Source organism: Lissotriton helveticus, chromosome 8 (genome assembly GCF_964261635.1).
Source record: "Lissotriton helveticus chromosome 8, aLisHel1.1, whole genome shotgun sequence".
Taxonomy (NCBI): domain Eukaryota; kingdom Metazoa; phylum Chordata; class Amphibia; order Caudata; family Salamandridae; genus Lissotriton; species Lissotriton helveticus.
In genome coordinates this window covers 1,338,228,821-1,338,251,507 of record NC_136069.1, presented here as the reverse complement: position 1 = coordinate 1,338,251,507, position 22,687 = coordinate 1,338,228,821, and the positions used below count along the sequence as shown (strand labels likewise).

At 46.6% G+C, this 22,687-nt stretch overlaps 1 protein-coding gene across 1 annotated transcript in view; it reads right to left on the bottom strand.

The window, feature by feature from the left end:
• The window catches only part of F5 (coagulation factor V), a 711,267-nt gene that overhangs the window by 114,932 nt on the left and 573,648 nt on the right, over positions 1–22,687 (bottom strand). Inside the window, exon 20 of the mRNA XM_078658317.1 lies at positions 14,775–14,869. Coding sequence (XP_078514443.1) covers positions 14,775–14,869 — 95 coding nt within the window. The remainder of the gene's footprint in view (positions 1–14,774; positions 14,870–22,687) is intronic.

Sequence of the window (22,687 nt, the reverse complement as noted above, 5' to 3'; positions counted from 1 at the left end):
AACTCGGTTTTTAATTGGTGGACTTGAATTCTCGACTAATTTGGTAACGAAAAGGTGAGGGTATGACTCACTACTTGTCTTGAGACCACTGTTGATACTAAAGCACTTTTCAAACCTAGAATAAAAATCACTAATATCTTCATCTTGTTTCTGTTTACAGGCTGAGATTGCATCCCAGTCTTCTTTTCTCGTTGTTAATAATCTGGGTAAAACTTGAATTAATAATTCTGGTAATTCTTTACATTTCTCTCCAAGACCAGTACCTGGTACACGTATCTTATCTTCTGCTTCTAGGACTGCCCAATCTATCTTTTTCTCTCCCACCTCCCATTCTTTTTCCTTTAGCTTTTCATACACCCCTGCGGGTAGCAGAACCTTTAACATTTTAATGATATCTGGGTAAGTGTATTCTCCCATACGGAGCATGTCCTTTAATTCTCTATGGAACCCTGCTGGATCTTTGTCATGACAGGGAATTAATTTCTTCATTTCGAGGAGTTCCATCTTTGTGATTGGAGTGTATACAAACACTCGCTGCATTTCGCCACCCGCTCCTCTGACTGGGTGGACTTCTCGTAACGGATTCTGTCTGTCTATGTAGAATGATTTACTTTCTGGGGGTGAGACATGGACAAAATGCGGGTTCAAGAATGTTCTATATTTGTGGCGTTGTTCTAGAATGACACTAATTAAATCGGTACCTAGACCTCTCCATCTGTACTGGAGTAACTCGTTCAGGATATCATGTAACGGGCCTGGATCAGAATGTTGACCCTCATACAGAGTAATGAGGTGCTGAATCATATACATACCCACCAGTCGCTGCTCGGCTGGGGGCATTTTCAGGAACATTTGTGCCACTATTTCATCTGGAAAAGTGGTAGAATCAGTAATCCATCTGACTGCCGATCGGACTAGTTCCTGTTCATGCATAGTACTTAACTCACTATAACCGATTCGTGATTTCAGAATGTGATCGGTAGCTTGAAATACTTGTTCTAGGGAACCTTGTTCTGGTGCTGGATGATGGAAAATTGGCTTGTGTTCTAGACGTAAATGGCGATCTGGAAATCTAGATTTTCCTACATACGCTATTCTGGCAGTATTCTCGTCGTCTTCCTCTTCAGGATCAGAGGTACTTTCTTTCTCGCTTACTTGTGCTGCTTTACGCTGTTCGTGTATCTTTATTATCTCTCTACGGATTTTCTTGTACATACTTTCCATGGCACCAATGGTATTGTGCTTTCCTTCGGCTATATTATCACTCCACTTTGTTAGAGTTTTCATTTCTTCCGGGTCTTTAGACGGGTAATCTTGTTCTCTTATTAGACAGTTAATTAAGAACTTTAATATCATACGCTGAATCTCGGCTTTCCTTTGAGACATGGCATCACTAATACTTTGTGGGTCATCCCCTGTACGGATGAAACGATATATCCTGTCTAGATCTTCTTTCATATTCGGCAGGGTGACTAGATACTCGGTCACTCTCCTTACGCGTACGGAATATAAAACCATATTAAACTCGCCTGGAACTGGGTCATAGACACATTCGCCAAGGGTTTGCCTGATCTCTGCAACAGACTTATTACTCTTGGGAGTACGCTGTGATGCTTGAGCATGTAATTCGAGTGCTGATAAACGCTTGTATGGCGGCGGAGTTTGAGGAAGACCTCCTCCTGCGGCCCCTAAACTGGAATCATCAACTGATGCTTTCCGTCCTGGCAGGGTCGGTAATTGTAACGTGGGCTGGACTTGTATGGCGGGCTGACCCGGGGGGGCTGTTAAGGGCACCCCGGTGTCTGGAGGAGCAGGAATTACCTGGTTTACAGGGACTGGCGGAGTGCGAACAGGATTTGCATATTCGGGGACTGTGTCGTCCAGATAGGACGAAATAAAAATATCAGCTGCGGTCGGTTTGTGACGTAGCTTGGTCGGAACTAATGGTGGCGGGAAATTACTGGATGCCTCTGGGGTCGCTTTTGGCAAGCCCTCAGCAAGAAGAGGATACATACCCTTAATGAGGGCATTCCTCTGTCTGTCTGATTGCTCAGTTCTAACTCGTTCACCTATCTCGATTAATTCTCTTTCTTGGGCTCGTTCTTGGGATTCTCTACTTAGTTCTGACTTTCTGATTTCTCTTTCGGTTCTTTTATGAGCTTCTTTGCGCCATAACTCGATGGCATCTTTCTGTGATTGTCTGGCTTTCTTTTTCCATAATGCCTCCTCTACTCGCATGATGCATTCGGCATCCCATGTACCCGATACGGGCCATCTATACTTTTCTTCTAACTGTTTGGTATACTCTACCCATAAATCTAGATACAATATGGCACTTATGCCATGTTTCTGATACATAAAGTGACCTGGACTGTCCCTGGGCGGGACGGGAACTGCTGCTTCCAGCAGACCCTTTCTAGTCTTTAACTGACGTAACTTGGAAAATATAGGCATGACTGAACTGTAATCTAGACACAATACAATACACAATAAACACGATACTTATTTCCCATTCATACCACGACATTAGAATACATGAAAAACATTTAAAATAACAGTTCGGACAGAATACTACCTGGAAATACTTGAAATTTCTCGAGAACAGAACTGACTAGAACAGAAACTAGATGCACTGCTGAAACAGCACGAAACTTACCGGTCTCTTTAAAGAGACACGTCAGGACCCGCATCCACCGAAGTGGACACTTCGTTTGTGGGACTGTGTACCACCAACCCACAGACCAGAGTCAATTAAATTGACCCTGTCTAGATACCACCCCAGTAACGGTACTCACCGGGCAGCAAGAACGGAAGGCCTCGGACTGGACTGGACTGCTACGACGACGAACTTCGGACTTCAGTTACGGGTGGACCTCCGGGTACCTCGGACCTTGGACTCTTGGCTTGGGCTCTGGTCGGGACTCGCCGCGTTCCTCCACCGTCTCGTTTGGATGCTGGACCGCCTCCTCCGTCTCCTCCGTGGGCCTGAGGGATACTTGAGCAGAAATATCTGCCACTGCGCAGAAGAGTTCCGTCACGACTGCAGAGGGTCAGGGGGTCGGCGTGGCTTCACCGACGTGTGGGGAAAGGGCAAGTTCCTGTTCGGGCGCCATTATGTGGTAAATAAATAAATAATACCCTATTTTTGACTAGACATATATCATAACAGATAGCTCAATAAATAAGAGTCAAGATTCGAGGTAGTAGGAGTTTTGCAGGTTTAATACAGCATAAGGACAGGAACAGGACAACCTGCATAGGAATAGGATGACAGGGCCCAGCAGCTGCTGGGGCTGGGATGAGCGCGCTGACTTTTAATAACAATACATGAGCATATATACATAGCGCAAACACATAGCATTACATTGCAGTAGGCGTAGCAGTGGGTGGAGCAGAAGGCGTGACGCGTAGCAGTCGCGAAAGATAAGGGTGAGAAGGAGGTGTAACTCAGACATGTGATGCAAACGTAACAGAATATGTCATGAATGGGCGGAAGCATAGGAGGGGGCTACCTAAGGAGCCGGGACCTCTAACCTGGTGGTGCGCGCAAACTGGTAATGACGTGTTACGAGGAGAAGCTGGGGGCTATGAACTCTGTGCTAGGAGCAGAGACTAAAGTCTGGAGGGTCGGAGCGACATGTACCTAAACCCTATCTAGTATCTGATGTTTAGGGAACATGTTGATATAAACTAGAAGTCATGAGGGGAAAAGCTAATTGACTCTAAGACTAGAGCATGCATTTATTCTACATGTAGTGCGTGATGAAGAATATTAAATGACCATTAAATACAGTATTTCTCTTAATATGGAGCCGCATAGGCTAGACAATGACGGAAACTATTGATGCAGTTCAGTAGCTTAGGAATGCAGAGAAGGAGGACTAAACTGATAACGGGAATCATAACATAGTCTTGGCAGACTCAGAGACTGAGCCAAGCTGCACCGGGCACTGCGAGGCAGGAAGTAAGTGAAAGGTCGAGGATACAGGTGGGGGCTGAATCGCTCCTCAGCAAGGGTTCAGGAGACAGGAGCTGAATCTGATGTCCGGGCCCTGTTGAGGCCTGGAAACGGGGACTTTATAATGAAATAACGTGCACACTGAGAAGCGTGGCAACATTACTTTACATAAGCCTGATATTCGTAGTATTCACGGGGACTGGAAAATGACATACCAGAGGTGGACACAACTATAATTGCGTCATTAATCGGACATGGGGAGTACATATGCATATTGGTCATGCACACATAACATATGATGGATGACACGTAGGGACACAGAACATGACAAAATTTACTTTTCCACAGAACGGTGATGGATTAAACCCAGATCTTTTGACTGGGTGTGAGTGTTTGATTGATTCAGATGCACCGTCCATCACCACCCCCTTTTGTACCGCTTTTGGCCGCCATAAGTGTGGCAGGGTATGCTCAGACGTGAGTCCCTTGCTCACTTTGCCACTGGATTCAAGCAAGCCGGGATGAAGACGGCTGGAATTCCAGAAACCGGTCCTCGGAAGCTTGTTTCCGGTCTAGGGAAGACATGGCTTGGCAGTTCGGGCTGGACTGTTCCCATGAGGCACAGGGTCAGACTGATTTCATATAGCCATGTCTGAACTGGGGTGGCAGAGTGGGCTAAAGATTGGTGATGGATTAAACCCAGATCTTTTGACTGGGTGTGAGTGTTTGATTTATTCAGATGCTCCGTCTATCACCACCCCCTTTTGTACCGCTTTTGGCCGCCATAAGTGTGGCAGAGTATGCTCAGACGTGAGTCCCTTGCTCACTTTGCCACTGGATTCAAGCAAGCCGGGCTGAAGACGGCTGGAATGCCAGAAACCGGTCCTCGAAAGCTTGTTTCCGGTCCAGGGAAGACATGGCTTGGCAGTTCGGGCTGGACTGTTCCCATGAGGCACAGGGTTAGACTGATTTGCATATAGCCATGTCTGAACTGGGGTGGCAGAGTGGGCTAAAGAACGGTGATGGATTAAACCCAGATCTTTGGACTGGGTGTGAGTGTTTGATTGATTCAGATGCTCCGTCCATCACCACCCCCTTTTGTACCGCTTTTGGCCGCCCTAAGTGCGGCAGGGTATGCTCAGACGTGAGTCCCTTGCTCACTTTGCCACTGGATTCAAGCAAGCCGGGCTGAAGACGGCTGAAATGCCAGAAATCGGTCCTCGGAAGCTTGTTTCCGGTCCAGGGAAGACATGGCTTGGCAGTTCGGGCTGGACTGTTCCCATGAGGCACAGGATCAGACTGATTTGCATATAGCCATGTCTGAACTGGGGTGGCAGAGTGGGCTAAAGAACGGTCATGGATTAAACCCAGATCTTTTGACTGGGTGTGAGTGTTTGATTGATTCAGATGCTCAGTCCATCACCACCCCCTTTTGTACCACTTTTGGCCGCCATAAGTGTGGCAGGGTATGCTCAGACGTGAGTCCCTTGCTCACTTTACCACTGGATTCAAGCAAGCCGGGCTGAAGACGGCTGGAATGCCAGAACCGGTCCTCGGAAGCTTGTTTCCGGTCCAGGGAAGACATGGCTTTGCAGTTCGGGCTGGACTGTTCCCCTGAGGCACAGGGTCAGACTGATTTGCATATAGCCATGTCTGAACTGGGGTGGCAGAGTGGGCTAAAGAACGGTGATGGATTAAACCCAGATCTTTTGACTGGGTGTGAGTGTTTGATTGATTCAGATGCTCCGTCCATCACCACCCCCTTTTGTACCGCTTTTGGCCGCCATAAGTGTGACAGGGTATGCTCAGACGTGAGTCCCTTGCTCACTTTGCCACTGGATTCAAGCAAGCCGGGCTGAAGACGGCTGGAATGCCAGAAACCGGTCCTCGGAAGCTTGTTTCCGGTCCAGGGAAGACATGGCTTTGCAGTTCGGGCTGGACTGTTCCCCTGAGGCACAGGGTCAGACTGATTTCATATAGCCATGTCTGAACTGGGGTGGCAGAGTGGGCTAAAGAACGGTGATGGATTAAACCCAGATCTTTTGACTGGGTGTGAGTGTTTGATTGATTCAGATGCTCCGTCCATCACCACCCCCTTTTGTACCGCTTTTGGCCGCCATAAGTGTGGCAGGGTATGCTCAGACGTGAGTCCCTTGCTCACTTTGCCACTGGATTCAAGCAAGCCGGGCTGAAGACGGCTGGAATGCCAGAAACCGGTCCTCAGAAGCTTGTTTCCGGTCCAGGGAAGACATGGCTTGGCAGTTCGGGCTGGACTGTTCCCATGAGGCACAGGGTCAGACTGATTTGCATATAGCCATGTCTGAACTGGGGTGGCAGAGTGGGCTAAAGAACGGTGATGGATTAAACCCAGATCTTTTGACTGGCTGTGAGTGTTTGATTGATTCAGATGCTCCGTCCATCACCACCCCCTTTCATACTGCTTTTGGCCGCCATAAGTGTGGCAGGGTATGCTCAGACGTGAGTCCCTTGCTCACTTTGCCACTGGATTCAAGCAAGCCGGGCTGAAGACGGCAGGAATGCCAGAAACCGGTCCTCGGAAGCTTGTTTCCGGTCCAGGGAAGACATGGCTTGGCAGTTCGGGCTGGACTGTTCCCATGAGGCACAGGGTCAGACTGATTTGCATATAGCCATGTCTGAACTGGGGTGGCAGAGTGGGCTAAAGAACGGTGATGGATTAAACCCAGATCTTTTGACTGGGTGTGAGTGTTTGATTGATTCAGATGCTCCGTCCATCACCACCCTTTTTTGTACCGCTTTTGGCCGCCATAAGTGTGGCAGGGTATGCTCAGACGTGAGTCCCTTGCTCACTTTGCCACTGGATTCAAGCAAGCCGGGCTGAAGACGGCTGGAATACCAGAAACCGGTCCTCGGAAGCTTGTTTCCGGTCCAGGGAAGACATGGATATGCTCAGACGTGAGTCCCTTGCTCACTTTGCCACTGGATTCAAGCAAGCCGGGCTGAAGACGGCTGGAATGCCAGAAACCGGTCCTCGGAAGCTTGTTTCCGGTCCAGGGAAGACATGGCTTTGCAGTTCGGGCTGGACTGTTCCCCTGAGGCACAGGGTCAGACTGATTTGCATATAGCCATGTCTGAACTGGGGTGGCAGAGTGGGCTAAAGAACGGTGATGGATTAAACCCAGATCTTTTGACTGGGTGTGAGTGTTTGATTGATTCAGATGCTCCGTCCATCACCACCCCCTTTTGTACCGCTTTTGGCTGCCATAAGTGTGGCAGGGTATGCTCAGACGTGAGTCCCTTGCTCACTTTGCCACTGGATTCAAGCAAGCCGGGCTGAAGACGGCTGGAATGCCAGAAACCGGTCCTCAGAAGCTTGTTTCCGGTCCAGGGAAGACATGGCTTGGCAGTTCGGGCTGGACTGTTCCCATGAGGCACAGGGTCAGACTGATTTGCATATAGCCATGTCTGAACTGGGGTGGCAGAGTGGGCTAAAGAACGGTGATGGATTAAACCCAGATCTTTTGACTGGCTGTGAGTGTTTGATTGATTCAGATGCTCCGTCCATCACCACCCCCTTTCATACCGCTTTTGGCCGCCATAAGTGTGGCAGGGTATGCTCAGACGTGAGTCCCTTGCTCACTTTGCCACTGGATTCAAGCAAGCCGGGCTGAAGACGGCAGGAATGCCAGAAACCGGTCCTCGGAAGCTTGTTTCCGGTCCAGGGAAGACATGGCTTGGCAGTTCGGGCTGGACTGTTCCCATGAGGCACAGGGTCAGACTGATTTGCATATAGCCATGTCTGAACTGGGGTGGCAGAGTGGGCTAAAGAACGGTGATGGATTAAACCCAGATCTTTTGACTGGGTGTGAGTGTTTGATTGATTCAGATGCTCCGTCCATCACCACCCTTTTTTGTACCGCTTTTGGCCGCCATAAGTGTGGCAGGGTATGCTCAGACGTGAGTCCCTTGCTCACTTTGCCACTGGATTCAAGCAAGCCGGGCTGAAGACGGCTGGAATGCCAGAAACCGGTCCTCGGAAGCTTGTTTCCGGTCCAGGGTAGACATGGCTTGGCAGTTCGGGCTGGACTGTTCCCATGAGGCACAGGGTCAGACTGATTTGCATATAGCCATGTCTGAACTGGGGTGGCAGAGTGGGCTAAAGAACGGTGATGGATTAAACCCAGATCTTTTGACTGGGTGTGAGTGTTTGATTGATTCAGATGCTCCGTCCATCACCACCCCCTTTTGTACCGCCCACACAAAGACCTGCATACCCCCTGTAGCGAGTCTGGAGCCAGGACATGAATGGCAAGGACTCTGTGCACTTCAACAGCATCTATTTGACTTCTTCCCCACTTCAAAGGAACAACTTTGTGTAAGTACTTGACCTCAGACATCACCAATTCAGTACACTTCTAGACCTGAGGGCATTGCTCCAGGAATAAGGACTGCTGTGCAGCTGAAAGGACTTTCACTGTGCTGGACTTTTCTGGACTCCTGCTCTGCTGCCTTCCAAGCCTAGGAGTGAGAAGGACTGGGCCTGCACCTCTACATCCCCAGAACAAAAGTGACTCCAAGGGCTTCCTGACTTGCCTCCTGTTCTGAAGTCTAGGACACATCAAAGACTTCCCATACTACAGCACCAGGACTTTGACAACAGTGAGTCTTGGCCTGACAACTGGTGCCAAACCAGTCCTGGGCCTTTGGAAGTGGGTTTTTTGTGCTGTTCCCAACAAAATCCATGCATTGGCCAGTCGGAACTGACTCATCTCCTTGCCGAAGCATCGCCTGCTTTAAGAACATCGCAGCTGTGCAGCCCCATGATGACACATTACTATCATCTGAAGAAGTCGCCGCCCACGCATCTCGATTTGAACAGCACAGAACTGACGCATCGCTTACATCCAGAGTAAATGACAGCACATTGCCTCCACTGCTCCATGCTTCTGATCCATCGACTGTGCAACACGGAACTTTTTCAGTGGAAAAAGGTTGATCCCTGTATCCAGATCCGCTTTCCGTCGTTGTCAGCCTGAACCTTTGGAGTTATCCCGGTCAAGCGTGAACAGATGTCGCCCCGGTTAGTGCTTTATGCTCTTAAGCACTACAAAACAGTTTATTCTTTACCAATTCATAACTTCGGGTCTACTTATTGGAGTTTTGTTGTTTTGGTCTTGTTTTGTTTATTAAATTAAGCTCTATTTGTCTAACCTGGTGTGGATTATTTTTGTGTGGTATTTTTACTGCTTTACTGGTTTAAGTGTTGCACAAATACTTTATGCGTTGCCTCCTAAGTTAAGCCTGCTTGTTCTGTGCCAAGCTATCAGGATTGATCACAAGTTAATTTAGGTTGTGTAACTAACTTACCTTGACTAGGATTGAGGTCCTTACTTAGACAGGGTGCAGATGCCTGCCAAATAGAGACCCAATTTCTAATCTATGACTCATGCATTACTTTAAAGCTAAGCTAAAGAATGTTGACCGAATATAGCAGTCTAAGTATCGTTTAGCTAGAGGTTTGTAACTTTAGAATCCCACTTTCAGAGATTAACTTATTATGTCTAGGACTTGTTACCCATTCTACTTTTCTAAACTGTTGACCTTCACAAATACTAGTCACCAATGATTCCAGATTTCCAGTTTATCACATTGGTTCAGGAAGAGGCACCTACCATTATTCTTACTGCAGCTGCTCTTTCAACAACTTGCAAGCAGTGGTGTTATAACAGAGTGGGGTGGTGGATGGTCATTGATGCCATCTCAGTAAATTTACAGGGGGTTCTGACAATGCTGTATGTCCATCTCCAAGCAAACTTGTTAGTGTAAATGTAACCTGCCTTTGCCATGTTTTCTTGCTCATGCTAACTTGGCATCACCGGATGGGCCTACGTCTAATCCTCCGATGAGCCACGACTTAATACAGGAGACAAGCAATTTTTAAAAACCAGCTTGCTAAACTAATCCGTCTACATTTGTATTACTCCTGAAAGCCATCTACTTTCTCACGAGCCCATCTAGGCACCTGCTGGTTCATGTGGTTGCAATGAGATTGATACTAAAACTGTGTGTGGTGTAGTAAGGTATATATTTGAGATCTGCCTCGTATCGGGAGCCCTGCATTATTGCTGATATGTGGCGGATCCTCTTCTTGGCAATCTCTGTGATTCACAGAATATTGACTTTTCTCAGTACTCTCTTCTAGAGCGAAAAACATTAGATAGATTTTTCTTCCACAATGCAAACACTACTTCAAGAGCACTCTACAAAGTAACCAAATGTTGGCTGTGGCTAGAGAGGGAGTGTAGTAGTGGTAGGTTCATTTTTGCATAGTGGAGCTAATTTTCAGTAATATATTAATAAAAGGAATTCTATTAAACTAATGGTATTTATAGGTAGCATATTATACACCCCAGAGTGCCAGAAACTATAACTTCAATTCCATATAGGTTTTTTTTTTTTGCAGAGTTTTATATAGCGCGAACTAGAACCGAACCGAGTCAGTTATCAGAGCGCTTTACATAGCACCAGTTACGTTACATGAGGGCACACTTTCATTTTAGGCACGGGGAGATTAAGTGATTTGCCCAGAATCACAGGGGGTTTTTGGCGTCGTTACCGAGACTCGAACCCAGATCCCCAGGTCCGAGGTCGAGCGCCTTAGCTGTTCTTAAAAGCTTTTCACAACTGACACTGGTTTGTTTTGAACACAGATCTACAGAACCATGGTATCTCAAAATAAACTAAACTGTCCTTTGAACCTTCCACCTCCAGATGGATAGATTCTATCCAGCTTCAAGTGGTATAGTTTTATCCCATCTGCCACTGGTGATTGGTTCATGTTAATATGTGACATGGGAACGGTTGCTCAGCCCTACTCCAGGACTGTGTGTCTTGCGTGCACTAAACAACCACATGCATTTAACACATCCATAAAACTACACATGCTTCAGAGGACAGACTAGGGAGCAGTGTGATTGGTAAAGGAGTTTCCTCTCTCTCTTTCTTTCATGTAAAGGAATCTGTCCATTGGATTTGGACTTGACTTCAACACAAGAAGGTAGGGTAAATATAGACAGGGTCACTTTTAGCTGCCGCTGGGATTGTAAAAAATAAATTAGGGTTTTTAAATAAAAAAAAGTAATAATTCTTAGTTCTTATTATTGCATTTCTTGTCATTGCACACCAGCACAGAGGCTTGGATTATGATCATAGGTGCGAGTAGCAGGAGGGGTAGTACTCACCCTCTGGGGTGCTATAATCTTATCCGTTTAGACATTGTACTGCTTCCATTTTATTGTTTCTTGATTGTTATTACTCTGTATACTCTTGTATGACTGATACCCTATTTTTTGCATCTCACTGTCTACGGAATCTCATATTGATTTAAGAGTCTTGTTTATCCTACCTACTGTTACTGTAAAGCGCTCTGATATCTGCAAAGATCTTGTTCGCGCTATATAAAACTTTAAAAATAAATAAATAAATAAATAAATAAGCACACCATGAAACGCAACCTATGCTGCTTTACACAGGGTAGGTAGTTGTCTTCGTCCTCCAGGTGCCTGTAGTTCACAGTTAGCCACATTTAGGACTGCTTCCAGAAAACAGGATTGTGCTGACAGATGCATCACTTCTTTGTTATTCCTACACCTTATAGAGAGGAATAAAAAGTACAGCAGGGTTTCTTGAAAACATAATTCAGGTTGTGATGAAATCCCAAGTGATATAGCCACGCACTAATAAGGGGAGATATATACCATAAGTCCCAATCACTTCTTTATAATCTTGTATAACCTAGGCCTTATCTTCAATAAAATACAATTTCAATTTTGTCCCTTTTGTAAAACCCTTTTAATTACTTTTTTACGACCCTTCACACATCACAAAAACGTTTTCTTCTAATCCAGAGCTCTGCACAAGCATGCCTATCACCAGTTGGTGCTGGTGAAGGGGCACCCTTGTGATGATGCATGCCATCTTTCTTACAGAGCTAAATTTTTTAATGTATCATCGAAAAGTAACATCAGCGACTTTGGAATGTACAGAAAATGTTTTTTCTTTACAAATTAGAACCTGGTGTTCTTGTTTGATTTGTTTGTTAACTGGACATCTAAACCCAATAAACACAAAAGGAATAGACAGCTCTCATAATGAACTCAATACATCATCCATTACTTGATCATCCTCAACTGTTCACTGGATGCATTAGTCCTCTGTTACTATAAAAAGATTTCTGTTACCGCAAGAAACATTATGCATGGAGCCAGTTTGTTGCCAAAAGTCATTACTTTCAGGGCAAAAGTCTTGTCTGTGATAAATAGTGACTTGAAAGAAGTAATTTCCGCCAAGAACAGTGTTATTGCAAAATAAAAATAAATGTTATTATGAGTAAAAGGACTGCCATCAGAAGCACTGAGTACCCTGTATACAAATAATGAAAATTCAATAAAGAAATTAATGGAATTATTAACTTATCTCAGCCACTGCAAATTACTCAGGGCTGCATCCCAGGCCATCATTTCTGTTCACCATGCTACCTCAGCCTAGAACCAGCCATATGCAAATCAGCCTTGATGCTGCTCCAATAGGAACAGCCCAGCCCAAACTGCCAGGCCAGGTCCTTTATGAACCGGAAAACAACTATCCAAAGACTGGTTTCGGCCTAATTGGGTCTCTTCAATCATGTGCAGCTTGGTTGTAGTGGCAAAGTGAGCACAGTACCCACTTCTAGTCATACCTGTCACACTTAGGGCGTCACATTGAAAATACAAAAAACTGATGGATAGAATGCTTCAATTAATCTCAGCCACTGGTCATTACTGAAGCTGCATCTCAGTCCATCTTTATTTTGCCCGCCATGTCATGTCCGATTAGACCCAGCCACCTGTAAGTCCGCCTCAATCCTGCTTGAATAGGAAAGTCCAGCCCGAACTGCCAAGCCAGGTCTTTTCTAAACCAAACAGTCAAGCATCTTAAAACTGGTTTCAGACTAATTGGCAACTCTTCAGTCAGATGTAGCTTGATTCACACTTCTGGGCATATCCATGGCATTTGGGGCATGATAGTGAATACATAAAAAAACAAGTATTAGAAATACAATAGGTCTAGCATTTTTTTGAGTTACAGATATTGGCACAGCTCAACAGCTACCAGACAGAAATTGGCACTTTGAAGGTGCTGAACAGAGCATTGCTCCGTGAAACGGCCTGAAAGCCTAAAACGATGCTGATACACTACAAAATAAAAAGGTAGACCAGGATGACAATGAGGAACCGCGGACGTATTGGGATGGCCTACGCAAGCAAACAGTGAGTGAAATCGCCTGGGTGTGATCCAAGCACGCAAAGGCGGAAGAAATAGACCCAATGCACCAACAAAAACCCTGTATTTCAAAATGGCACAACAACAAACAAATGGCAATTCATAGGCATGCCAAAAGCCAATAGAGGAGATAAAAACAGGTCTTGCAGACAGCGCATGCGCGCTGCCTAGGCTCGACCTAATGACGGGAGTAATACTTTAATTAATCTCAGCCACTGGTAATTACTCCCAGTTGCTGGACTGCTCTGAATGACCATAACATCATAGAGCTGACACTGAGAAGCAACCCTGCCTTCTTGCCCCCATTGCAGCCTAACCTGGGATGTTAACTGCAAAAGAAAGAGTGAACATGTATAGGCTGTTGAAAGTGAGCTGAAGTCAACCATTTACAAAACTACAGAGCCTTTCCATCCCCCTAGTGAGTTGTGATAAATGAATACTGATTGACTGATGTTACTTTAACTCTTATTCATTTAGTTCTAATAAAATTAGAAAGAAGGCGTGCATCATCCATGTAAAGTAGTATGGGGATGAAATCCCTGACTAGTCTAGGTGTGCCATAGCCTCTGGCCCTTGTTGGTAAAGCACTGGGTCGCTCCATTATTTCCCTATCGGTAAACCACAGGGGTGGCTCCTCCTAAATGGCGGAGGGACATTGCTGTGCCTGCTGCGAGCGCTGCAGATTGTCAATTACATTTTATTTTGCCACCAGCTCATGCTGTGCAGTACAAGGGTGGGGGTAGGGCTCAATCCTGCAATTGCAGGAAGACTGCTGCCCCTGCCAGCGAGCATTTCAGATTGTCTGGCTGTCTACAGCTGTCCTATCCGACATGCGCACTTTAGACCAAGCAATCCAAGGGCAAACCAAGGGCGGGGATTGCTGGCACAGGCCCTCAGCCTCAAAATGAGGGCTGGCATAGCCTGCTTCAACCAACCCTGAAGCTGCTGCCATACTAAAAACAACATGAGAGCAGCTCCAGGTTTGGCTGGATTTGCATTCCACGAGCACGAACCAAGTCCTTCCCTTTCCTCCTTGAGGACACAGGATCGCCGGCAGAGAAGTGCCACACCGGACGGGAGCTGCCGCAGCATTTATGGAGAGTTGTGCACCATCACGCCCCAACATATTTTGTTACCGATAGCCACCACTGGAAAAACATATTGGGCCTGTTTCACAAAGGGCCTCTGCACTCGTGGTGGAGGCCCCGCAGTCGTGGGGGAGTCTTCACACTTGGGCAGGAATCTCTTCAATAAGAATTCTCACTGCAGAGAATACACACTGAGTGCTGGGCCTCTGCCACGAGAGCTGAGGCCATTAATGAATCAGGCCCATTATGTTTGAGATGCTAAAGATAATTCAGAAGATATTCTCAAACTTGGGTAATGATAGCTAAACATTTGTGTTGGTTACTTTCACAGTAACGACCTCAGTTTTAAGAAACTGCAGTAAAACCTGAAAAGCCACTCACCAGAGGGGTTCTCGAACCGACAATAATGGCAAACGATTGTGACATACCTGAATCCAGGGAAACTCTGTCTTATTCATTTCCGTACTCCAAGCATTGTAAGATCCACCGTTATTTAGTCTTGCCAACTGAGGCTGCCATTTGTCTATAAAGTCAAAAGAAAATACCTTTAGTGTGAGAAAATTAAGAATTAAAGGCGTGTTGCTCACATTTTGATGGGCTGAATGTCTGTCCACTTTTTCAGGTAAAAAGGAAAGTACCGGAATGTGCATTTCAGCTATGAGATGTTGGGTGCTCTAATGCAGATAATGGAGTGGCAGAGGACCAATAATGGATGATATGCATTTTCTGCTCCATCATTCCATTGTACAACATTCATCCACAGTGGGAGGAAGGCTTAATCGCCCTTAAGCCTCCTGACATGGCCTATGCCAGTGTTTGAAGGCCCTTTACCATGTCATTGCCCTCGCCTGTGGCTTGGGTCTAAAATTCAGGAGGAGTGCCTCTAATGGCTGGTACAATGCTATATTGTAATCTTTCTTGAAATGCTGGAAAAAAGATGCATTTTGAATGCCTGACGACAGACAATGAATTACATAAACTGCCTGGTGGTGGTATATTTTTTTTAATACATATTTTATTTGGTTTTCCTGATACAGTCTGGGCCAGAGCCCTACAAGTACCTGTAGGAAATAATATGAGTCAGGAGTACCATAGCATTTAAACAATTGCAAATCCTACGAAACTTGCAGGTCGAACAACATGAACAAAGTGCAGACAGTTCTAGATCCCATTGACAGTATAAAGGTTACATTTGTAGAAATACAGTTACATAGTATGGAATGATTTGTTCAGTAGTCATTTGTGTGAGTGGCAATTCCTTTCAGGGGTCTAAAGATGGAAGGGGAGGTAGATCTATACCATGATACGTCACCCAACGGGTCCATATTTTCCTATGTTTCTGGGGGCAGCCATGGGGCCGAAACACTGCAATCTCTGCACCCATAAATCTGTCCAGTTCTGTCTTCCATTTACCTATGGTCGGAGGAGATGTCCCCTTTCACAGCTGGGCAATATTGTATTTGGCGATGGTAAGGGTCAAAAAGAGCAGCTGCTGTTTGTACCCGTTGCCCCCTACCCCGTCAGTGCTGTGCAGGAGTAAGAGTCTCGGGTTGAGCGGGAGCTCCCATTATAGTATGTTGCTTAGGAAAGACGAGACCTTCCGCCAGAATGGCTGCAGCACAGTACAACTCTAGACTGCATGTAGGAATGTCCCTTCTTCCCTCTCACATCTTAGGCATTTAGGGGACTGGATAACTCCCATCTTCCAGAGTCGGGTTTGCGTGTAATATGCGCGGTGAATATCCCTAAATTGTATGAGGTGGTAGCGTGAGGACACAGCTGCGCCCGAGGGCTGGCTATGGCTTCCGCCCAGTCATAGTCTGTCAAGTCTGGAAAGTCGTCCTGCCAAGATCCTCTCATCATGTTAAGTGTTGTTCGTGTATGCGTCGTCAACGTTTCATAAATTTGCCGGATTTGATATGACCCCAGGTCCCCATTAACAGGTGGCCCTCAAGAGGGTGGAATTCAGGTAGGGTCTCTAGAGCATGAATCAAGGGGCCCAAAGCATGGTGTAATTGGAAATATTTATAAAATTGTGTCCTATGTAGCTGAAATTCTTCTTGTAGCCATTGGATTTCTAGGTTGCGTCCTGCATCACGTCTCCCAAGGAGGATATTCCCACCAAGTCCCACTAACAGAACCCCGTCAGGGCATTCACCGGGCGTAGGTATGTGCCTTGCCACAGAGGGATCACCTGGGTCAGGCTGCTGCGGCACCCCATCTGCCCCACTGAGTACCGCCAGTGGAGGATCACTGTTCTGCTTGCCGGGGGTAATACATCTAGGCTCCTTGAGCTATACAGGAGCTGAAGGAAAGGAACTCTCTCCATTGCTGCATGTTCCAGCGCAAATGCCGGGTCGGCTGGGGAATCATACCACCATTCGTTTATTATAAGCAGATGAGAAGCAGCATAGTATGCATACACATCTGCTGCTGCAATACCCCCACAATACGTAGATTGTGCGCACGTGTGTAGCGCCACCCAGATCGCCCCACCATTCCACAGGAATTTATTGTGTATAGCATTGATTTGTGCAAACCAGGTTCATCGTATATAATGAAAGTGAAAGAGAGTACCATATTGTTGTTTAGTTGCCCAGACTCGTAAGTAGCGGGTTGATATTGTGTGCCCATGAAATCTTCGGACATGGCGACATGAAGATGCCCAGATATTTAAAAACCCCAGTCACGTACGATAGCTGCATCACCCAGGCATCGCGTCCTTCGTCCCCACATACCAGAAAAGGCACAGATTTAGCAGGGTTAGTATGGTAGTTTCTCCAACCACTCTGAGGATTTGCAGGAGACGTGGTCCCGAGATCCACGGGTCTGGCAAAAAGAAGAGGATGCAATCCGCTTGTAGCGCGATGCGATCTGATCTCGACCGGGACCATTCAAATCCATGGAGTACCGGGTCACTACGAACCCATGCTGCCAAGGGTTCCACCGCCACGGCGAATAACAGCGGGGGCAGGGGGCAACCCTGCCTCGTGCCCCTATAGATAGGGAAGGGGTCTGAGCGAAGTCCCGCTATGCGAAACGAGGCCGTTAAATTGGTGTAAAGCAAACAGACATATGTTAAAAACCGCGGGCCAAAATTAACCGCTTCAAGTAATTGGAAGAGGTAGACCCAACTAAGAGAATCAAATGCTTTGTCAATGTCGGCTAATAATATTTTATTTATTTATTTATTTATTTAGATTTATATAGCGCCTTATCACCCAGGGGTCTCTAAGCGCTTGTCCAGAGGTACACATAGAATATTCACAGGGCCGAAGCAACCTTAGGGCGAGCCCCATGCCTCCCGGAAGAGCATAGTTTTGAGCATTTTCCTGAAAGGCAGGAGGCTTGGTTCTTTGCGCAGATATATTGGCAGGTTGTTCCAGGCCACTGGAATCGCATTTGAAAAAGCACGCCTGCCCATGGTAGCTAGTCTAAAGCGAGGGCGGACCAGAAGAGTGGCATCTGTTGAACGGAGAGCCCTACTGGGGATATATGAAACCAAACGCGCTTTGATGTAACTTGGCGCGGTTCCATATAGGGCTTTATGAGTGATACAAAGTCCCTTAAACATTACTCTTTGTCTGATTGGCAACCAGTGTAGCTTACGCAGTAAAGGTGTCACATGTGTCCTCCTCGGTTTTTTGAAGACCAATCTGGCTGCGTCATTCATGACTGTTTGTAGCCTAGTCAACTGGAGCTTGGAAAGACCAGCATACAGTGAGTTGCCATAGTCTAAGCGCGACAAAATCATGGCTGATACAGCGCGTCTCAGAGTTACTGGAGACAGAAGTTGGGAGATTTTCCGAAGTTGTCTCAAAAGACCTACACACATTCCGACAACTGAAGATACATGTTTCATCATAGTCAGTTTGCCATCTATGTGGATACCCAAACTTTTCACAGCTACTGCCGGTTCTGGAAACGGCCCTAATTCCTTCGGCCAGAATAGATCATTCCAAGGGCTAACAGAGATAGTAATTGGCAGCACCTCTGTTTTATCTGGGTTTATTTTTAGAGAATTAGCGGACATCCAGTTGACCGTGTATTTCAAGATGTTCTGCAGTCTAGCATGTGCACCGGGTGAGTCCTCAATTTGAATGACAATCTGAGTGTCATCTGCATAATTATAAATTTGGCATTCCATCTGATTTAATGCCGAGATCAATGGCTGCAGATACACATTAAAGAGGAGAGGTGAGAGTGCCGATCCTTGCGGCACTCCACACGAAATACCGGCTGATGGTGAGACCAGGTCTGCCAGTTGCACTCTCTGTGATCGATCTTGTAGAAAAGAAGTTAGACAGGCGTGCGCAGTTCCTTGGATGCCGAAATCCCCCAGCCGCGACAGCAATTGACTATGATTCACCGTGTCAAATGCCGCGGAGAGGTCTAACAGGACCAGGGCGCCCGGGGTCTTTTTATCTGCTCTACATCTCAGATCGTCAAGAATGGACAGCATCACCAACTCCGTACTATGATGCGCCCTGAAACCCGCCTGATTCCGTTCTAGCAACTCGTTATTTTCCAGATGGCTAGAAAGATGTATAAGAAAATGTTGTTCTAAGATTTTTGCTAGAAACGGCAGCTGGAAGATGGGCCTGACATTTTTCAGCTTCTTGGCACCCGCACCTGGCTTCTTCAGGAGAGGAATCAGGCGTGCCTCCTTAAATATAGTAGGGACCAGTCCTGTTTCCAAAGAACTATTAAGGAGGGCAAGTACATCGCCCTCTATTCCTGGTAGTGCTAGCTTGAATATCCTAGGGGGGCACGGATCTGCCTGCGACCCTGACTTTACTCACTCCATTAGGCTAGCCAGTAGTTCCTTAGTAATCAGGGGCAGTGTACTCAGAGGGTGGGTAATCGAGGGGGCTACCGGAGTAAGTTGGACCGGACAGTCGAGTCTTGAGGTATGCGAGATTTCTGTTAGAAGATCCGCAATTTTCTTGGAGAAGAAATCCTGACATTTTTTACAGTCGTCCTGTGAAAAGGAAGGGCTCTGCTCTTTGTTTTTTCTTAGTTCTGTTAGGACTTTAAAGATTTCCTTCTTGGGGTCTCTTGCCGCCGCAATTCTATCCTCATAAAATTCCGCTTTCCTAGACAAGATTGCCTGTTTATAGTGAGCGAATTCCTGTACATACAAACTCTGTGCACTAGGATCGTACTCTCTACGCCAGGCTCTCTCAGTTTTACGCAAGGCTCGCTTCCTTAACCTAAGGGTGTCATTAAACCATGGAGCCCCTATTCTCTTGTCCACGATTTTCACCCTCCGTGATGGTGCAATGACTTCAATAGCTCTCTCAAGTTTCGTTGTGAGATTGTGACAAATGACCTCTAGGTTGCCTTCGGGCTTCTTGTGGGAGGGTGAGGTTTGCAATTTAGCTACCAAATCCCCCCCTCTAATCTTGCTCCAGCTTCTTATGACTTTCCATTCTGACCCTGGCTTTTCCCTTTGCCCTGGGACAGCAAGCTGACCCTGCAGAAGATGGTGATCTGACCATGAGCAAGGTGAAATAGCAATGGGGCTCTGCTCCGGGGCAGTCATCCAGATTAAATCTAGGGTGTGACCTTTGTCGTATGTTGAACCCACTACCTGTTGAAAAAGACCAAGTGAAGTCAGCGCCTCCTCTAGCTGGTTTGCCTGACAGTCTTTGGGAGACTTCTCCCAATGCAGGTTGAAGTCTCCCATTACCATCAGTCTTTTATAGCGTGACCGGAGGTCGTGTACTAATTCCAAAAAAAGAGTCCATGAAATCTGGTGAATTACATGGGGGCTGGTAGATTAGGACATTACCAAACATTCAGTGGCAGCATGAAATTTAACCCCTAGAACATCGGCACCCACCAGACTTTCTGCACAGATCCTTTCTGCTTTCCAGCGGCTGTTATATAGGAAAGCGACTCCTCCCCCTTTCATTGTGCCAGGTCGATTTTTACAAATGGCCACAAAATTAGATAGTAGGAGGCCACCAAATCGGGAGTGGAGGACTCCTCAAGCCATGTTTCAGTAACTCCCAGGATGTCCAGTTCCCCTTTCTATGAATTCACTAGGTATGAGATGCACACCAATATGTTCAAATTTTTCATTTGTGTGTTTGTCCCATTTTTATCGAAACTCTTTCAACGTTTTGGCGTGCAAGACTTACTTCGCGCTCGTCTCATTGCGCTGCGACAATATCTGCAAGTACGATGAGCCCAGTTTCGGATCCACAATAGCTGCACAGCCAATATCTGGATTAAATCCAATGAATCAAGTAATAAATCGTGACATGGAATGAACCCCATGCTTCTGAGTGCTGTTTAATATGCGGAAATAACAGATTGAATAAAATGAATTGAACTAAACAAAAAGCATAGCTGAAATGTAACGAGATAAATTTAAAAGAAAAGAAGATTGAAAACAAACTTGATTCATTGGATTTAATCCAGATATTGGCTGTGCAGCTTTTGTGGATCCGAAACTGGGCCCATCGTACTTGCAGTTCCCCTTTCTGCAATAATGAGAAGATCTCCAAATTATGTTTTTGCAGAGACCGGGTGTTAAGTAACGCAAAATCAAGCCTATCTGCAGGGACCTTCCTGTTGGTCCCGCGATTCAAGATGGTGTAAGAAGGGTTGAGCAGCCCTTCTCGCCGTTGGTCCGTGATAGTCGCATGACTAAGCTGTATTTTCCGTGATTTAATGCCATGAGCCATAATATAGCCGCGGGGCGACAAAGCTCTGGGGTCATTGCCATGGCGTTATGCACCCGTCGGATATTATGACGGGTGGCCCGGTGAGGCATAAGGCCCGATTGGTCGGGGTAAATTAGGTCTGATACGCAAGTCCGTAGGCTGTCTGCAAGGATCGTTCCTAAAGGTTTGGGTTTTAAATTACTAAGGGAAATGGGGCGGTATGAGGAGGGCTCTTCCGGTGGGCGACCTGGCTTGGGGAATAAGACGATCTCCATGTGACGCCAATCCTGGGGTAGTATACTCTGCTCCTGGGCATCTTGTATTGCTGTCAATAAATGTGGGCCTAATGTATGCATATGTGGCCTTAGGAACTCTATGGGAAATCCTTTAGGTCCGGGGGCCCACCGTGGACACACGGCAAGCAAGGCCACAATCAACTCGTCTGTTGTAATGGGCCCTCCAGTTGGTCTTGCATGTGGTCAGTAAATCTTCGGGGTGGAATACCCCTGAGGATCTCAGCTATCTGAGCCTCTGAAAGCTGCTCACGATGCTCGTATAATGCAGAGAAATGCAGCGAAAATTCCTGAGCCACCGTTTCTGGAGATCAACACAGGACCCCATTGCGTAGCGCAGAGTAGGGAAGCTGCAGGGGATTTGTAAACTTGGCATAGTTTGTGTAGCATTTTACTCACTTTGTCCCCCCTTTGGTAGATCCGGTGCTGCAACGCCATCTAGATCTCTTTAGCTTCACCCATTAGGTATTGCTGTATATTTTGTTGCACCTGCAACAAGCTGCGTTAGAGAGAGGGCCTGGGTTCCAGATTAAGTTGCGTCGCCAGGGTCTCTTGGCGTGACTCCAGGTCAGCCAGCTGTGCTAATCGCATGTGTTTCTCTTTAGTACGATAGCGGATTTCTGCGGATTGTGGGCTTTAGGGCTTCCCAGAGGATACCCTTGGATGGGGCAGAGTCTACGTTAGTGTCTAGACATTCAGAAACTACCTTAATTAGCATGTCCTGATAGTCTGGATCTCGACGATGCCACGAGTACATCCGCCACCAGAAGGGGGGTCTACGGGAACAAGTATAAAGTTTGAGAGTGACTGGGGAATGATCTGAAAGCCTTCTTGAGAGGTGGGATGCATGTGAAAACCTATGAAAGTATGCACAAGGTGTAAAAAGTAGTCTAGTCGGGACTGCGAGTTATACACCTCTGACATAAAGATGTAACTTAATTCGGCAGGATGATATTCACGCCAGATGTCTGCCCAGCCTAATGTAGAGGTAAGGAGGTTCAGTCTGGAGAGACCTACTAGAGGGTGGCGGTCTGAGTTACGCTGTCTGTCTAAAGGAGCCATGGTGCCGTCCACCCAGGAGGGACAGGCCCTCCGGGAGTTCCCCCCATAGCCTGGAGATCTTGTCGACAAAGGTATTCCCCAGTGGGGGCATAAATACTACCAATTGTGATATGTTCTCCATATAGCGTGCCCGTTAATATGATGTATCGGCCCCCTGGATCCGCCCAGTGTTTTGTGTTCACGAAAGGGACTCTTCAGTGTATAAGAATGGCAGTCCCCCGTGACCCCCTGTGAACCCTGCATGATATATAGTGTGGCACCCAAATCTGGCCAGGCAAGCGGTTTTGGTGCCAAGAAGGTGGGTCTCTTGCA